General features: G+C 42.9%; 1 protein-coding gene across 5 annotated transcripts in view; it reads left to right on the top strand.

The window, feature by feature from the left end:
* Window positions 1-15,280, top strand: part of OFD1 (OFD1, centriole and centriolar satellite protein) — a 68,767-nt gene that overhangs the window by 34,011 nt on the left and 19,476 nt on the right. For all 5 annotated transcript variants that reach the window (XM_014522163.2, XM_014522162.2, XM_025209849.1 and 2 more), the window contains 2 exons: window positions 5,708-5,840; window positions 14,210-14,310. In XM_014522163.2, coding sequence (XP_014377649.1) covers window positions 5,708-5,840; window positions 14,210-14,310 — 234 coding nt within the window. The remainder of the gene's footprint in view (window positions 1-5,707; window positions 5,841-14,209; window positions 14,311-15,280) is intronic.

The following is a 15,280-nucleotide window of genomic DNA, read 5'->3' as shown; positions in this document are numbered from 1 at the left end:
ACTTTGCATTTCTCCTTGTTGAACTGCATTCTGTTGTTTTCTGCCCACTTGTCCAACCTATCCAGGTCTGCTTGCAGCTCTTCCCTGCCCTCCGGCGTGTCCACTTCTCCCCATAGCTTTGTGTCATCTGCAAACTTGGACAGAGTACACTTCACTCCCTTGTCCAAGTCGCTGATGAAGACATTAAAGAGTATCGGTCCAAGGACCGAGCCCTGCGGGATGCCACTGCCCACACCCTTCCAGGTCGAAACCGACCCATCCACCACGACTCTCTGGGTGCGACCCTCTAGCCAATTCGCCACCCACTGGACTGTGTAGTCATCCAAGTCACAGCCTCTTAACTTGTTCACCAGTATGGGGTGGGATACCGTATCGAACGCCTTCCTGAAGTCTAAGTATACAACATCCACCCCTACTCATGGTCCACTACAAAGTCCTAATACCAAATCTTAATCTTCTTTTGCTGCAAATTAGGCAAATTTCTTGCTGTCAGTGCCACAGCGTATGTGGAAAACAATTATTTATCATCTTTTGAATGACAATCTTCATATATTTTAATTTTTATTATGCTTCCTCAGTTTTCTCCTTTCTAAACTTAAAGAAACTAAAATTTCAACCATTCCTTACCATTCATGTTTCTAAATTACTTGTCATTCTTGTTCCTGGACTCTTGCCAGTTTTTCTACATTTTAACAGTATACTATCAGAAGCTGGATACAGTGTCCAGCTGATGTGTTACAAATGTTTAGTGTGGAAGAATTACTTTTGATGTTTTCTATATATCTGCCCTGTTAATGCATCACAAAATGGAGGGGTTGAAAGAAATAAGAGATTTTTACCCATACATCAGTTGGGGCAGGGACAGGCAATACTATAGTTCGTTGTTAGGGATGGGATAAATTGACTGAGATTTCTTTAACAAGAAAAATAAAATGTACAATAAAACGACAATAAAACACCATCCCTGTAGACCCTACTGGTCTCATGAACATGGCTTTCATGGCATTTGAGCCTTTAGCATCCCATTTGTTTCTTCATTGGTCTCTGAAGCTAATGTTTCTTGTGACAGTTACTTCAGCATGGAGGTTGGTGAGATGCAGGTACTGGATGTTTAATTACCATTTGCAGTCTTTCACAAGAGATAAATTACCATTTAACAACACCCTTACTAGCTTCTGACAGTCATTTTGGATTTCTCTTCAAACCAGCTCTTACACATGCCTGTTTCTTTCTCAAGACTGATATGCCCAAAGATAGAAAGACAAAGCCTGAAGGACATCCAACATGTGGGAGGGCATTTTATTTGGACCAGGGCTATTCAGAGTATGATCTAGCTATATGTAGCAGTTGCCAAAGAATGAAACAGTTTCACCCGAGAGAATCTGTAAATGGGGACTGGCAGAAGGTAGGGAAGGGTGGCATGATCTTTTGCAAGTGACATCCTGCTTTGTCATTTGCTATTTTTGTCAGCGTTTTACAAAACAGGCTGTTGCCTATGAAAGCTCATGCCTCTCTGAACCAGTTTGTCTCTAAGGTGCTGCCCTGACCTACCTTCTGTCTGACTTCAAAACAACATGACTAACCACTTCTCTGCTAAAATGGGTATTGTGTCACAAATGAGGTATCTGACTTGCACCTTCCTGGACATGTTGAATCGCATTCTACTATGGGGGTAAGGCAGCTTCTGCCACCTCTTTCAGGGGTGTCTGTTTACATTATATATGCAAAGCTGCTTCTTGGAATATGAAGTATGGATTTTAACTCCACAATACTCTGTTCAGTTATCTCGCTTGGATGTCTGATTTGGCAGGCTTATAGTTCCATCATTATTGAGACTCAGAAATATGTTCTTGCTTCAGTGATTGATTGCTTGGGATTCACCAGAAGTGGAGCATATATAGACAAGTACTTGAAGAAGAAAGGAAGTTTACTTACCTGTTGGGAGAGAGAGTTCTTTGAGATATGTTGTCTACCTGGATTCCATGGGCCACTCTCCTTTTCTTGCTACTGTTGAGTCTTGACAGGAAGGAGTTGAAGACCTGTTGGTTGCTCTTTTTTTTTCTTCATCTCGTGAGAGGGTGTAGGGACACAGGTGCAATCAGTAGACACTTAATGCATGCACCATCAGAAGCAGAAAATACATAGACAGCACATCTCAAATAACTCCTATAATGGAGAGGTAAGTAAACTTTCTGTTTTCAGAGTTGGGTTTGGGTAGTGTGCAGTAAATAAGGGCAATATAAGATTGATATGTTCAGATCCATCGCACCATCCTCTGCCGTTTAAGCTAATGTTGACTGATTACAAGAGTAGCAGCTGACAAAGTAGGCTGTAGTCTAGGAAAATTCATGCCCCTCTAAATGAGTAAGTCTATAAGTTTCCACTGTGCCCTGCCTTGTGATAACAAAAGGTTGTTATATGAAGTGAATGAACACTAGAGGGAGTAGGACACATGCTTTTGGAAGTAGGTTTCACAAATAGTGGGTTTCTTTGACAGCAGAGACATTGTGCAATTGAGAAAACTTGGGTTGTATTCCAGACTGTGAAGTGGAGTTTGATATTGTGGTTGCATTTTTCTGCGTAGCTTCTCCTGCCCCCGCTCCCCACCCCACTGTCTCTCAAGTTTGTTGTCTTCTCTCCTGTCCCGTCATTTCCTTATACCAGTATGATTCTCCTTTTCTATCAGTCTCAGTCTCCATTTTCCAGATTTTGCATTCCAGTCCCAGTCTCCTTGCTCGGCCCATCCTTGTCTTATCCTTCAGGCTTGCAGTCTACTCCCAGACTCTCCTCTACTTCACTCAAAGAGCAGTCTTCTTGTCTAGCCAGTTCCAGTTCCCTTATCCAATCTGTCTCCTCCCTTCCTTTCACTATTTTCCAGTCCTTCCCTCCATGGAGTCCTCACCCATTCTGTTCTCACTGGCTCCTTCCTCCATAGGATTATTTTCCAATTTTATTTAGCTGAGCCTGTTTTAAGTCCCTTCCCTGAACTTCCGCTCCTTCTTAGTTCCGTCTTCCTCCCCTCTTTCCACCTTGCTGGTTCTTTGATCCAGTTTTGTCCAGCCAGTCATGTTCTCCCTTTTTCCTCAGCTCTTTGTCTGATCTTTGTGTTTTCTCTTCCACTCATCAGGCTCACAGTCCCAGTTAGGGATGCAGCCTCAAAATTAGGACTTTCTACAGCTGGGAACTGTAGTGTGGGAGAGATTATGCCCTGCTTATATACCAGGATGGATAAAAATCAACATTTTTTTAAATAAAAAAAATCAGATTTTAAAATTTTAATCAGATTTTTTAATGTAAAGTTATGGTTTGTTTGGTTTTTTTGGGGGGGGAGGGGTTTAAGATGCTTTGTAAAAAAATAACCTATATAAAGATGGTCTTAATTTAAGGTGTGTTAAAGCTCAAAGATATCATCATGGAATAGGGATTATAACTTCTAATTATATACTATTTGAGATAATATCTTCATGTAACTTTTAGAAAAGTTTTATAAAAGGTCATAACAGGCCATGGTCTATATTAGGGGCCCAATCTTATGTGGTTCCTAGAGGTTCCTCTATAGATTAGTAAAGATTAAAGAAAATTACTCTACCCGATGGGACTCAGTGCTTAGTCTAGAACAGGGGTTTTCAACCTTTTTAAATAAGTGCACCCATGGTGGCTGGACGTGGGGGGAGGGGGGTGGCACATGGCTGGATGCAGAGTGAAATGCTGGGTGGTGGCGGTGGCAGTGTAAGATGCTGGGTGATGGCAGTGGCCACTGCATGTGAGCTTCTCCCCTCCCCCCAGCATCCGGCCAGCCGGGCAGTACCTGTGTGGCCCACAGGGGGGTGCTGCTGCCTTTGCCCCTGGCCCTGCTCCTGGGACATGGTGGCACAGGGTGGTAGGTGGCAGTGCTCCGTTGCCACCCCCCCGTGTATAACCCTAGGGCCTTCCCAAGTACCCCCGGGGATACACGTACCCCAGGTTGACAACCCCTGATCTAGAAGATCCCATTAAGCATCTCTGTGGTGCTTAGTTTCAGTTCTCAAATTGTGGATTTGTGTCTCCCAAGATAAAATCCTTGTTAACAGCAGTATATGGAGATGAGACATAACAGATCTGATTACCTACCCATCAGCCCTATTGCCTCTCTGCAAGTTTGTGTACACAGAGTTAAGCCCTTATCTCTCTAAAAGTGCAAAGTTTCAAGAAAAAGGAATAGAGGATATCAACAACATGAATGCACTTTTTGTAGAAAACAGTGATTAAATCAAGGTGTCCTGACCTGTGATTTAAATTGTGATATAAATCAAATTCACCCTGTTATATATACTTCCCCTCAGCATCAGTATTTGCCACTGCAAGAGACGGGATACCAGCCTAGATGGAACTGTGGTCTGATACAACAAGTCATTTCTTATGTTCAGCATGCTTTCCACTAACAATCTTTCTGCTTGCCTAACCAGTCCCAGTTTCTTTCCTAACCAGCTTCAGTCTCAGTCTTGTCAGGCTTTTTGTCCCATTCTACTACTTTTTACCTCCTTGGTCCAACTTTTGCCCCCTCTTTATTTGAATAGGATAGCTCCTGCCATGCTGCCTGAGTGCCATTAGTTGGGGGTTGGTCTAGATTAATAGATTCATGGATTGTAAGGCAACAGGGGACCTCGGAAGATCATCAGGTCCAGTCCCCTGCACCAAGCGGGAAAAGTAACTGGGGGTCAGGTAACCCCAGCAAGGTGATTGTCTAATCTCTTTTTGAAGATTTCCAGGGTAGGTGATTGCACCACCTCTGGAGGGAGCTTATTCCACAGTTTGGACACCCTGACAGTGAAGATGTTTTCCTAAAGTTGAGCTTGAATCTGCCAGGAGTTTGTTGGTGTTACTCCTGGTTTTCTCCTCAGGTGCCCTGGTGAGCAGTTACGGAGCCCTTGATGTACTCCCTTAGCATAGCGGTCAACTGCTACCAGGTCCCTTCTCACCCTTCTTTTTCTCAGGCTGAAGAGTCCTAGATCCCTCAGCCTTTCCTCGTATAGCTTCCCTTTTAAGACTGATCATATGGGTGGCTCTTCTTTGGACTCTCTCAAGCTTGTCCACATCCTTGTTAAAGTGTAGTGCCCAGAACTGGATGCAGTACTCCAGCTGTGGTCTCACCAGTGCTGAATAGAGTGGAAGAATCACCTCCTTGGTTTTGCTGGAGATGCATCGATTGATTATATGCCAGAGTATTATTTGCCCTACTGGCTACAGCATTGCACTGCCAGCTCATGTTCATACTATGGTCTATTATTACCCCCAGGTCCCTTTCATTCATGGTGCTAGTCAGTTTGGTGCCGCCAAGCCTGTAGATGTGTTGAGGGTTGCTCGTCTCGAGGTGGAGCACTTTACATTTCTCAACATTGAACCTCCTTAGGCCCCTTCCAGCCCTAATTTTCTATGATTCTATGATGACATCAGGGCCACAGGATAGAAAGGCTGGCTCCATCCATGTTCTCCATTTTAGTATCTGGTCTCATTCCAATCTTGAGCTGTTAAAAGCTGTCCCTGGAACCCCAGGCTGGATGGGGCATGTTCAGTTGCCCTGTGGATAATTATATGTGCACAATCCAGTCATATGTAGAATCCTGAAATCATGGTCTTGTAATTGGAGGTGTTGAGCTATCAGACTGCATTTGATTTGGATGCAGATTTGATACAAGAAAGTGGATATATTCTTTCTTTTATTTTATAGATATCAGTGGCTCGTACCTTGCCTCTTCCCAACGGAGTGTTGACCAGCCTCTTTCTCCTATATTGAAGACAGGACATCTTTCCTCTTCTGAGTCTGGTCCTTCCTCCCCCAGTAGTCACAGAAAAAAACTAAGGTAAATATTGTAAGACTATTTGAAGTGAGAAAATATTAATTTAACCTTACATTTAAAATAAGCATATATATATCTGTTGTGGTCTCCTGGTTACAGCAGTCTTTTACTGTCTTTATCGATGATTCTCAATGAGGGTGCTGTCAGATCTTTTTAAGGGAGCCTTTAGGTGCCATACAGTATTAGCACTGTTAGATTTTCAATTACCAGCATGATTCACAAGATAAACCCAGAGATTTCTTATAAGAATCCATAATATCAAAAGAATGCTGCCCCATTGTGGTCTTTCTGAGTACTTTACAACAGAAGAATTGAGTTATTATTTTTCTGTAGTCCTTCCCCGAGAAGGTGTCCATTGTTTCTGTGTAACTACCCCTTTTTCTTATGCAACTTTTATTCAGGGGTTGGATATTGTTCTTTGGATTTCAGTCAGTCCTATTTTCTCCTAATCCAAAAGTTATCTCTCGTTATCTTCGGACTCTTAACTTGAATTGGGTATTAATTTAATATGCAGGATTGGATGAACCCATTAGCCTGTCAGGTCTGTTTTGTTTAGCAAAGTATTACTTTGACTTTAAGATTGTACTGTGCCCTTACTTCTGGCACTTCAGCTCCATCCTGAGCTGAAAAGCCCGAGAGATGTCAGAAAAAATACCTTGCACCTAGCAGAGAGATAACAGTGGAGAGCAATCAGAAATTGTTAACCTGAATGGTAAGTCTTTCAAATGGAATCCCTTTGTATAGGGAGCTGGCCACAGCCCAGGGAAATCAGCATTTCCAGTGACCTGATGAAGGACTGGAAATTGCTTGGAGGGGTTTATCTAACAAGAGGGACTGGAACTTTGGGAGACTTTTTAATCAGCCATTTAGAAGACACAGACGAGATTGGGGAGGCATAGAAAAAGAAGAGGAAGGTCTTGGAAGAACAAAAGTTCTGATCACAATTCATAGGGCTCTTGAAGTGGTAAGGAGACTCCAGGGAGTGTTTAGCATGCACGTTTTTGTTGTTCTTCCATTTGTCCATGTGTGTCTCTATTTTGTCTGAATAAAGTATACTTGGTTTAGAAATTGCTTTGCAAAGGCTATGTCCTTTGCTTTTACTGTCAGGTAGTCTATGAAGTATGCATTAGCTGCTTAGAGGAGCCAGCATGAGTTTTAGAGCCTAAGACATTGAACTGTTTGGACATGAACTCCAAGGGTGTGCCTAGAAGCTGAGAGCTTGAGACAGTGTCTGGAACCTGACTAGTCTAAAGCACAGAATTCAGTGGTTGGATCCAACTCAGCAGCCTAATGAATATCCACTAGGGAGGTACACTTGTAAGGTATTTACACTTCTGTGGTTGCATTGTAGTATAGAGAGATCTGAGCTAGCTGTAAAACAGCTAGTGTGGGCATTAGAGCAGTCTAACAGTGGCCGCACAGGCTGCTTACCCTGCCAACTTTGTAATTCAACATAGATGCACTCTTGGTCTTTGCCATAAGCACCAGCTGTGTGGCTAAATATTTCTTTTGTTTTAAGGCTTCAACCTTGGTCTTGCTTGACCAATCTCATTTCCTTCTACGACCAGGTGACCTATCACCTGGACAAGGGAGAAGAGATTGATGTCATATATCTTGACTTCAAAAAAGCCTTCGATCTGGTGTCCCATGATCGCCTCTTGCAGAAACTGGCCAATTGTCGCCTTGGGTCCTCCACGATCCACTGGCTGGGAAATTGGCTCCGGGGTTGGACCCAGAGGGTAGTAATTAATGGAAGTCACTCATCGTGGTGTCCTGTGACCAGTGGGGTCCCCCAAGGCTCTGTCCTTGGACCCATACTGTTCAACATCTTCATTAATGATGTGGACACTGGAGTCAGAAGCGGACTGGCCATGTTCGCCGATGACACCAAACTTTGGGGCAAAGCATCCACACCAGAAGACAGGCAGGTTATCCAGGCTGACCTGGACAGGCTCAGCAAGTGGGCGGACGAGAATCTGATGGTGTTCAACGCCGATAAATGCAAGGTTCTCCACCTTGGGAAAAAAAACCCGCAGCATCCTTATAGGCTCGGCAGTGCTATGTTGGCTAGCACTATGGAAGAAAGAGACTTGGGGGTCATCATTGACCACAAGATGAACATGAGCCTGCAATGCGATGCGGCGGCTAGTAAAGCGACCAAAACGCTGGCTTGCATCCATAGATGCTTCTCAAGCAAATCCCGGGACGTCATTCTCCCCCTGTACTCGGCCTTAGTGAGGCCGCAGCTGGAGTACTGCGTCCAGTTTTGGGCTCCACAATTCAAAAAGGATGTGGAGAAGCTTGAGAGAGTCCAGAGAAGAGCCACGCGCATGATCAGAGGTCAGGGAAGCAGACCCTACGATGACAGGCTGAGAGCCCTGGGGCTCTTTAGCCTGAAAAAGCGCAGGCTCAGGGGTGATCTGATGGCCACCTACAAGTTTATCAGGGGTGACCACCAGCATCTGGGGGAACGTTTGTTCACCAGAGCGCCCCAAGGGATGACGAGGTCGAATGGTCACAAACTACTTCAAGATCGTTTCAGGCTGGACATAAGGAAAAACTTCTTTACTGTCCAAGCCGCCAAGGTCTGGAACAGCCTGCCACCGGAGGTGGTTCAAGCGCCTTCATTGAACACCTTCAAGATGAAACTGGATGCTCATCTTGCTGGGATCCTATGACCCCAGCTGACTTCCTGCCCTTTGGGCGGGGGGCTGGACTCGATGATCTTCCGAGGTCCCTTCCAGCCCTGATGTCTATGAAATCTATGAAACCTCAAACGTAATGCTTAATTATTAGCATTTTGTGTTGTCATGCACTCTACAAGCAGCATAGCACTGAAGGATAGTATGTCATTGGTACCATAAGTCTCACTGGGCTTGACTCCTGCTGTGCCCGTGTACATCACTTATTTTTGTGTGATATCCTTTCTTGTTAAGTAGCTTGTTTTCAGAAAGACATAAATCAATGGATGGTGCTTCCCCATTTGTATTCTCTGATTTCAGGAAGGACAGTTTAGATTTTTCTCTGAAAGCAACCTTTGGAATAGATCTGTAGCATATAATTCAGAATTGCTGACTTATTTTAAGAGATTCAAAAATATCCCTAGCAAATGAGTGGACCAGAAATGTTACATGCATGTGTAAATTTTAAAAATACAAACCTCATGTCGCAGAGATGACAAGATGCTAATGAAATTCAAGATCATGTTAACTGAAATGGATGCGTCTTCCAGTAGCGCTCCAGACTTTAGCCTATGACATTAAACCAAAATTCTAGTCATATTTAAACACTTAGAAACCAGGTTCTGTGCTTTTATTCAGGAAAAGATAATGTTTGTAGCGTGGTGCACATGGGATCAAGGATAACTCTTTCAGTTATTTGAGCTACCTTCTTGACTGGACAGTCTAATCAGAAATTGATTCTATCAAAATTTGAAGCTCTTTTAAGCCTGAGGTAACTTAAGATGAAGGTAGTTTATTTTTTTCAGCTCACTGTTGATAGCTTCAAGTGAAACTAGACAATTTTGAGACCCCCTTTTAATGAGTCTTTTGTTTGAAAAACAGTCCTGATAATTGCTTGCATAATCTAATAGGGGTTAAGGTTTCATGTTTTCTAATGGAGAGGACTTCAGCTCATAGGAAGGAAAAGCTTCATATTGTAGTGACCAGTCAACTTCATCATTGTTGGCAATACGACAATTCAAGGCTGATCTCTACCATGGCTCATTACTTATGAGTCCAATCCTTGAGACTTAGATCCAGCTGCAGAAGTTATAGGTCTTTCCCCAGGGGAGAGTAGGCTGTAAGCCAAGCTTTGTCTCTCTCTCCTTCTTCTGCTCTCTCTGCTCTGATTCAAGGACAAGAAGCGTTAACCAGTTTATGCCGTGTTTTGCAAGGATGAAGTAGAGTTACTCGCTCTTCACAAGTTCCTGACCAGCTAGGTGATAAAATATCTCATCCTTCTCGTACCACAAAGTCCCTTTTGCATGTTTGACGTGAAAACCTAATTGCCTTTTTTAGGAAGGATTTCAGTTAAGGTTTTAGGCAAGGGAGGCCTAAAATGCTTCACTTCATACTCCACCAAGCCTGAAGGGCACCTGTACGCATGCTTGATGCCTGTCCTGATGCATGTTAGTTAGTTGATTGATTAAATGAGTCTGCTGGAGTGTGCTAATTAGCATGCTCCAGCAGCCTTGGCATTACGTGTATTCAGCATCCCCATGGTTCAAATGGCAGCAGGGGCAGTTTAACTAAAGCTTATCCAATGAGCTTTAGTTAAAGTTCCCCTCTCACCATTTTGAAGCATAGGACACTGAATACATGAGACACGGTGAGAACTTTTTAATTAGAATGGCTCCCAAGGGCCACTCTAATTAAAGCTCCTTCCCTAAAGACACCCTAATATTCTGGCTGTCTTCAATGCCACATTTGGGTGTCTTATGCTTCTAGACCTTGTTTCTGAGGAAGGGAAGCCCAAACTCTTATACTCCCTAGGGTTTGGGGTGAGATTTTTTTTGATTGGTTGTTTGCTTGGGATTGTGAGCCTTTTTTTTTTTGGCTTTTCAAGGTGACTTCTGTATAAGGTGGGCACATTCTTGGAGTTATATTTTTAACAAAATATACCCCCTATCCATTCCACTTCTTCAAAAACCCTGCTTATGTGTTAACACTTAGTCTAACTTGACACGTTCCTTGAGCTTGCGTATTCTCCCAGAATAAGGATCTTCTGTAGTAGTGATTTTCAATCTTTTCATTTGCAGATTCCTAAAAAATGTAAAATGGAGGTGCAAACCGTTTTGAATTGTAAGCGTGGGTATTCACGCACTTTTGATTTATCATAGTCATATTTGTGGACCCTAAGACAGTCTGCAGACTCCCAGAGGTCCATAGACCACAGGTCTAAAACTATAGTATATATCACTAGAAATGACATAATTACAAACCTAGTAATTCTGCTTCACTAAAGAGATCATTTACAGATTTATCTGACCCACCCACCTACCAGTTATCCTTTTGAGTTGGGTGCTTGAAGAAGAAGCATCTATATCGTAGAGAGTCCTGGAAGGTGCATGCATTTTATCTGCAATGATCGACTCCTTTTTGTACACACTTAAGATAAAGAAAATTTATTTTTGTGTTTTTCCCAAATAGAGATTAAGGAGCTTTAGGTTTCTGCTCTTCAGGGAGCTGGTTTCAATTTTTGGGGTGTATATACCCCTTCATGGTTCTGCAGTGTCTCACTTCAGACAGCTGTGTTATCTTCCACACTTTCCTTTCCTTCATTAATGCTAACCTTTGTCTCTCAGATGCCCCTGTATTGGTATAATAGATGTCACAGATTGAGGGTTAGTGTTAATCTGCACATAAATTGTAAAGGAAAATAGCTGAAGTACCAAGCAACAGTGTACTGTGCCTTGAAGGGACACTGTTAAGACTACAACGAAAACAGCTTGAGTGCATCAAAGGAAGCCTGCTGCCCTATTTTGCCCTGAGGGTGGGATTATCTGAACAATAAGAAGAAGCTGAGCCTGGGACAATGGTCATAGAAGCAGAGCAGGCTGCTCTAGAAAGTAGTTGCCTCCCTCAGGTTCTGAGTGACAATTTGAATTACGCCACAGGGTAAAGACCCTGACATAAGGGCCTTGTGGCATTTCTCAAGACTGATACTTCCATGTGTTTTCTTTGAAGGGGGCATATTTGGGGGGGCGGGGGGTTGACTGTCCTTTGGCTTGGACTGTTTATAGGTACATTCTGAAATTCAATAATACATGTATCAGCTTCTCCAGCTGTTCAGTCTGAGCTAGGGTGACCACCCGTCCCTAATTGGGTGGGACAATCCCAAAATGGGATCTATCCTGATCCCAGGATGCATAACTCTGGGACAGCATTTGTCCCGGATTCATAGCATTATGGAGGGATCTGGGTTTCACCTTGCAGGTGGCTGGCTTCAGCCTGCAAGGGACGCAGGGGGTGCCATGTGCACATGGCCGGGAAAGCGCTGGGCATCGTGGAGAGCAGCTCCCTGCAGGTAAGTGTATGGGGGGGAGTGGGCATGGCTGGGGAGAGTGGGGGGCAGATCGAGGCCCCCACAGTCAGGGAAGGGGTGGGGCGATGCATGGGGCCTGGCCAGGGAGCAGGACAGAGCCACAAGTGGCTCATCCAGGGGGTGTTGAGGGGAGCAGCTCCCTGCTGCAGTGTGCACCTCCCCAGGGAGGGTGGCATGGAGGGCACATGTCCCCCAGATTTGTGTGTGGGGCAGAGGTGGGTTGCCCTCTGTGGGCTCAGGGCTCCCCGCCTTGCTGTCCTTCCCCTGAGAGCCCTGTGCCATGGCCATGTACCCCCTGCCTGCCCAGTAGCAGCTGGGGTGGCGGTGGCATGGAGATGTGCCCCCCACTACTGCCAGTCAAGTAGTTAGCACACAGCTGGCATGGGGCTCCCAGGGGAAGGGCACCAGGGCGGGGAGCCTGCATCCGCCCCTGCCCGGCTTGGCTCTGAACCAGCTGTGCCACCAAAAGGGGGAGTGGGGAGAAGATGGGCATATTTCTCACCTTTACATTTTAAAAGGTGGACATTTTAGTCTGAGCATCAAGTCAATATCACCTAAGTGGTATGATTTGTATTGCTGGGTTACTTTACAATCTATAGAGAATGAGCAGAAAGGGAGATAAAACATATGGCAGTGTCCCACATCTGGAAAACTATTCCCAGCACAGTGACCCATTTCCTGCCTGGAGGCCAATAACAGTCAGAATCTCTCCATCATTGAGGGAAATGATTGCTTCCAAGACCGTAGCAGCACCAGGGGTTTGTTTCCTGTCCCCACTTGCGGTTGAAAACAGCCCTTTCTTCTCCTGGGATGTGAACAGCATTTTTACTATTGCAGAGTGAACTGCGTTCTTAGTATTGTGACTATAGAAAGAAGACTTTGCAAAATATGTGGCTGTTGTTATATGGAAAGGAGGAATTCATTGCGTTAGATTTTCCATCTCCTGCTCATGCCTTGTGTAATGAGTGTTTTGTTCATGTTAAAGTGCTGAATTTGTTGCCTCTGTTTGGGTTGGGTACTTTTAATTGCATACTTCCATAGATGTGTTTTGTACAAACCTTTGGTTATCAAAATAATGGGTAAAAAAAAAAGAACATTTTAAGTGCAATTTGTGTGTTTAAATAGTGTTGTGTTGATTGAGACGCTCTTTTATGGCTTATTGACACTGGATGCAGTCCATGATCTGGTTGTCAGTACTGCTGTGATAAAATGGATTTTGAAAACCTTTAGGGGTATGCAGGTAACTACCTTAATGAGGCAAAATTCTCTCATTTTTTGTTTACTAAATCTAAGTCAGTGAATTTTGTGCTTTTCTATCATTTATTTACCACTGGCAATATTATACAAATTGGCACATCTGTCCTTGTACTCCAGAGGCATAATATAAGCCTAGCAGAGATTAAAACTATGTAATGTAGATGATACAGTTCTAGAAACAGAAGCGTGGCTTACATTAAACAATAGATACTGTATTTGCAAGATAGTTTTTCTTGTGTTATTGAGCCACCCTTCCGAAATGGCAAAAACAATACCAATACATATATTTTCCCTGGGGCTTCAGTTGGTTGCAGTTGAGTCTCTCTCTTATGGGCTGTGTTTTTTTCATGTTCCCTTTTCCTCTAGTCCACAAAAACATGTATTCCTTGAGAATTATTATTATATAGTTTGTGCTCATTACAGTTAAAGGCTACTATGGCAGAGTGCTGAGCCAGCTTCTGTATGCCGGGCTGCTGATACATCTCATTTGTGACCTGCTGTTCTTTCTGGACAGAGATTGCTGGTTGTCACGTAGAGTGTATTGTGCTTTATGTTGTTAATAGACAAATCCCTAGCAGCAATTAGAATGGGGCCATTAAACCTATTTTTCACAGAGCCTATATTTAGTCTGTTAAATATGTGATCAGAGGTGAAAAGTTTTCTCGCCTTATGTATCTGTGCCCTTATTATCATGGCATCAAAGCACAATGCTAAAAGACTAAAAGTCATAGCTTCTGTTCTGTGTCAGAGTTTTGTTACCGCCTTCCTCCTTTCTTATTCTCCCCAATTCCTTTTTAGTTCCTTTCCATGGTTTATCTTTTTTCTAAATACTTTTTGCCCTTTTCAGTTGTGGGTTGGTCTGGGGAGAGACAACACAGTTAAATGTCTGATACAAAAGGTGGGCCTGTCTAATGAAAGTGGAGAGCAGTTAGTTGCATAACAGAATTATGAGTTAGAGGTTATATAGCATTTTCTCTGTGTGGTTTACATTTTCTCAAGCTGCTGCTTTTCTTACCTTATATTCTTGGCATGTAGTAAATCTTTTAAAGTTTTTTTTTTTTCTTCTTCAGTTTTCATGAACAGCAAGCTGATATTCAGGACTTCGATGACTCTTCAAAGCCTGAGAAGCTAGCATATGAGGACCTTGAAGAACATAATTCTTCTCTTGAATGTAAGTCTAAGTTTTTCAGACAATTACTGTACTACATTGGGAAGTCTCAACTTGCACCTTTCCTTTCACCCTAACATTAGAAAGGGGGTCATAAGTGGGATGTCCCAAAGATCAGTATTAGGAAAAAAAAAAATTACTCTGCATGGAAAAGATGATTAGCAGGAATTAGAATGAGTCCATTAAACCCATTTTTGAGGAGCTTATATTTAGTTTGTTAAATATATGATCAGAGGTGAAAAGTTATCTAGTCCTAGTGTATCTATGCACTTACGATCATGACACCAGAGCACAGGATGCCAATTAGAAAATGCAGTGCTGACCCTGTCTAAAAGAGTAAAATTTGCTAAGGTTGTATTTCACTGTGAGGGGGAAAGGTATGTGAATACCTAACTGATGTTTTGAAACAAAAAAAATGAAAAGGAGATTTTATTTTCTTTGCGTTTGGTATATAAACCAGAATTATTTAGTATTATGCAGACACAAGAACAGGCAGACTATGGGATTTAGAAGTCTAGCTCTGAACAAATACAAAACTCTTTTGCATAAAATGGAAATGGACACTTGAGACATGACTTTGTGTCTATTATGGAATGCATATCATTTACTTCAGTAACAATTTTTTAGTATGTTTTAAAATTTTATATAAAATCAGGCTTCTAGTTGTAAATATATCTGCCCATTTAAGGTCATCATTTAACTGCTGCTGTATTAAGTATTATGGATAAGTAATTATGAACCTGAGGTAATCCAGAGATGCACAAAATTTTGTAGAGTACAGTGTGCTCCACTTATGGGGATACTGGATAAGCGCATAATTCATTTAACTTTATAACAGTGCCAGTCCCGATGTTTAGTACCTGTTGCATGCATTCACTGTAGTACACTCCACTATTTTGCATGTTGATTAGGTGCCTAAACCTCATATGTGTATAACATCATACAGCCCCATTATCTTTGTAATTAAATCATA

This window comes from Alligator sinensis, unplaced genomic scaffold (assembly GCF_000455745.1).
Source record: "Alligator sinensis unplaced genomic scaffold, ASM45574v1 scaffold1192_2, whole genome shotgun sequence".
NCBI classification, from domain to species: Eukaryota; Metazoa; Chordata; order Crocodylia; family Alligatoridae; genus Alligator; species Alligator sinensis.
The sequence above is the reverse complement of the archived record's forward strand: the minus strand, read 5'-3'. Positions and strand labels throughout refer to the sequence as shown.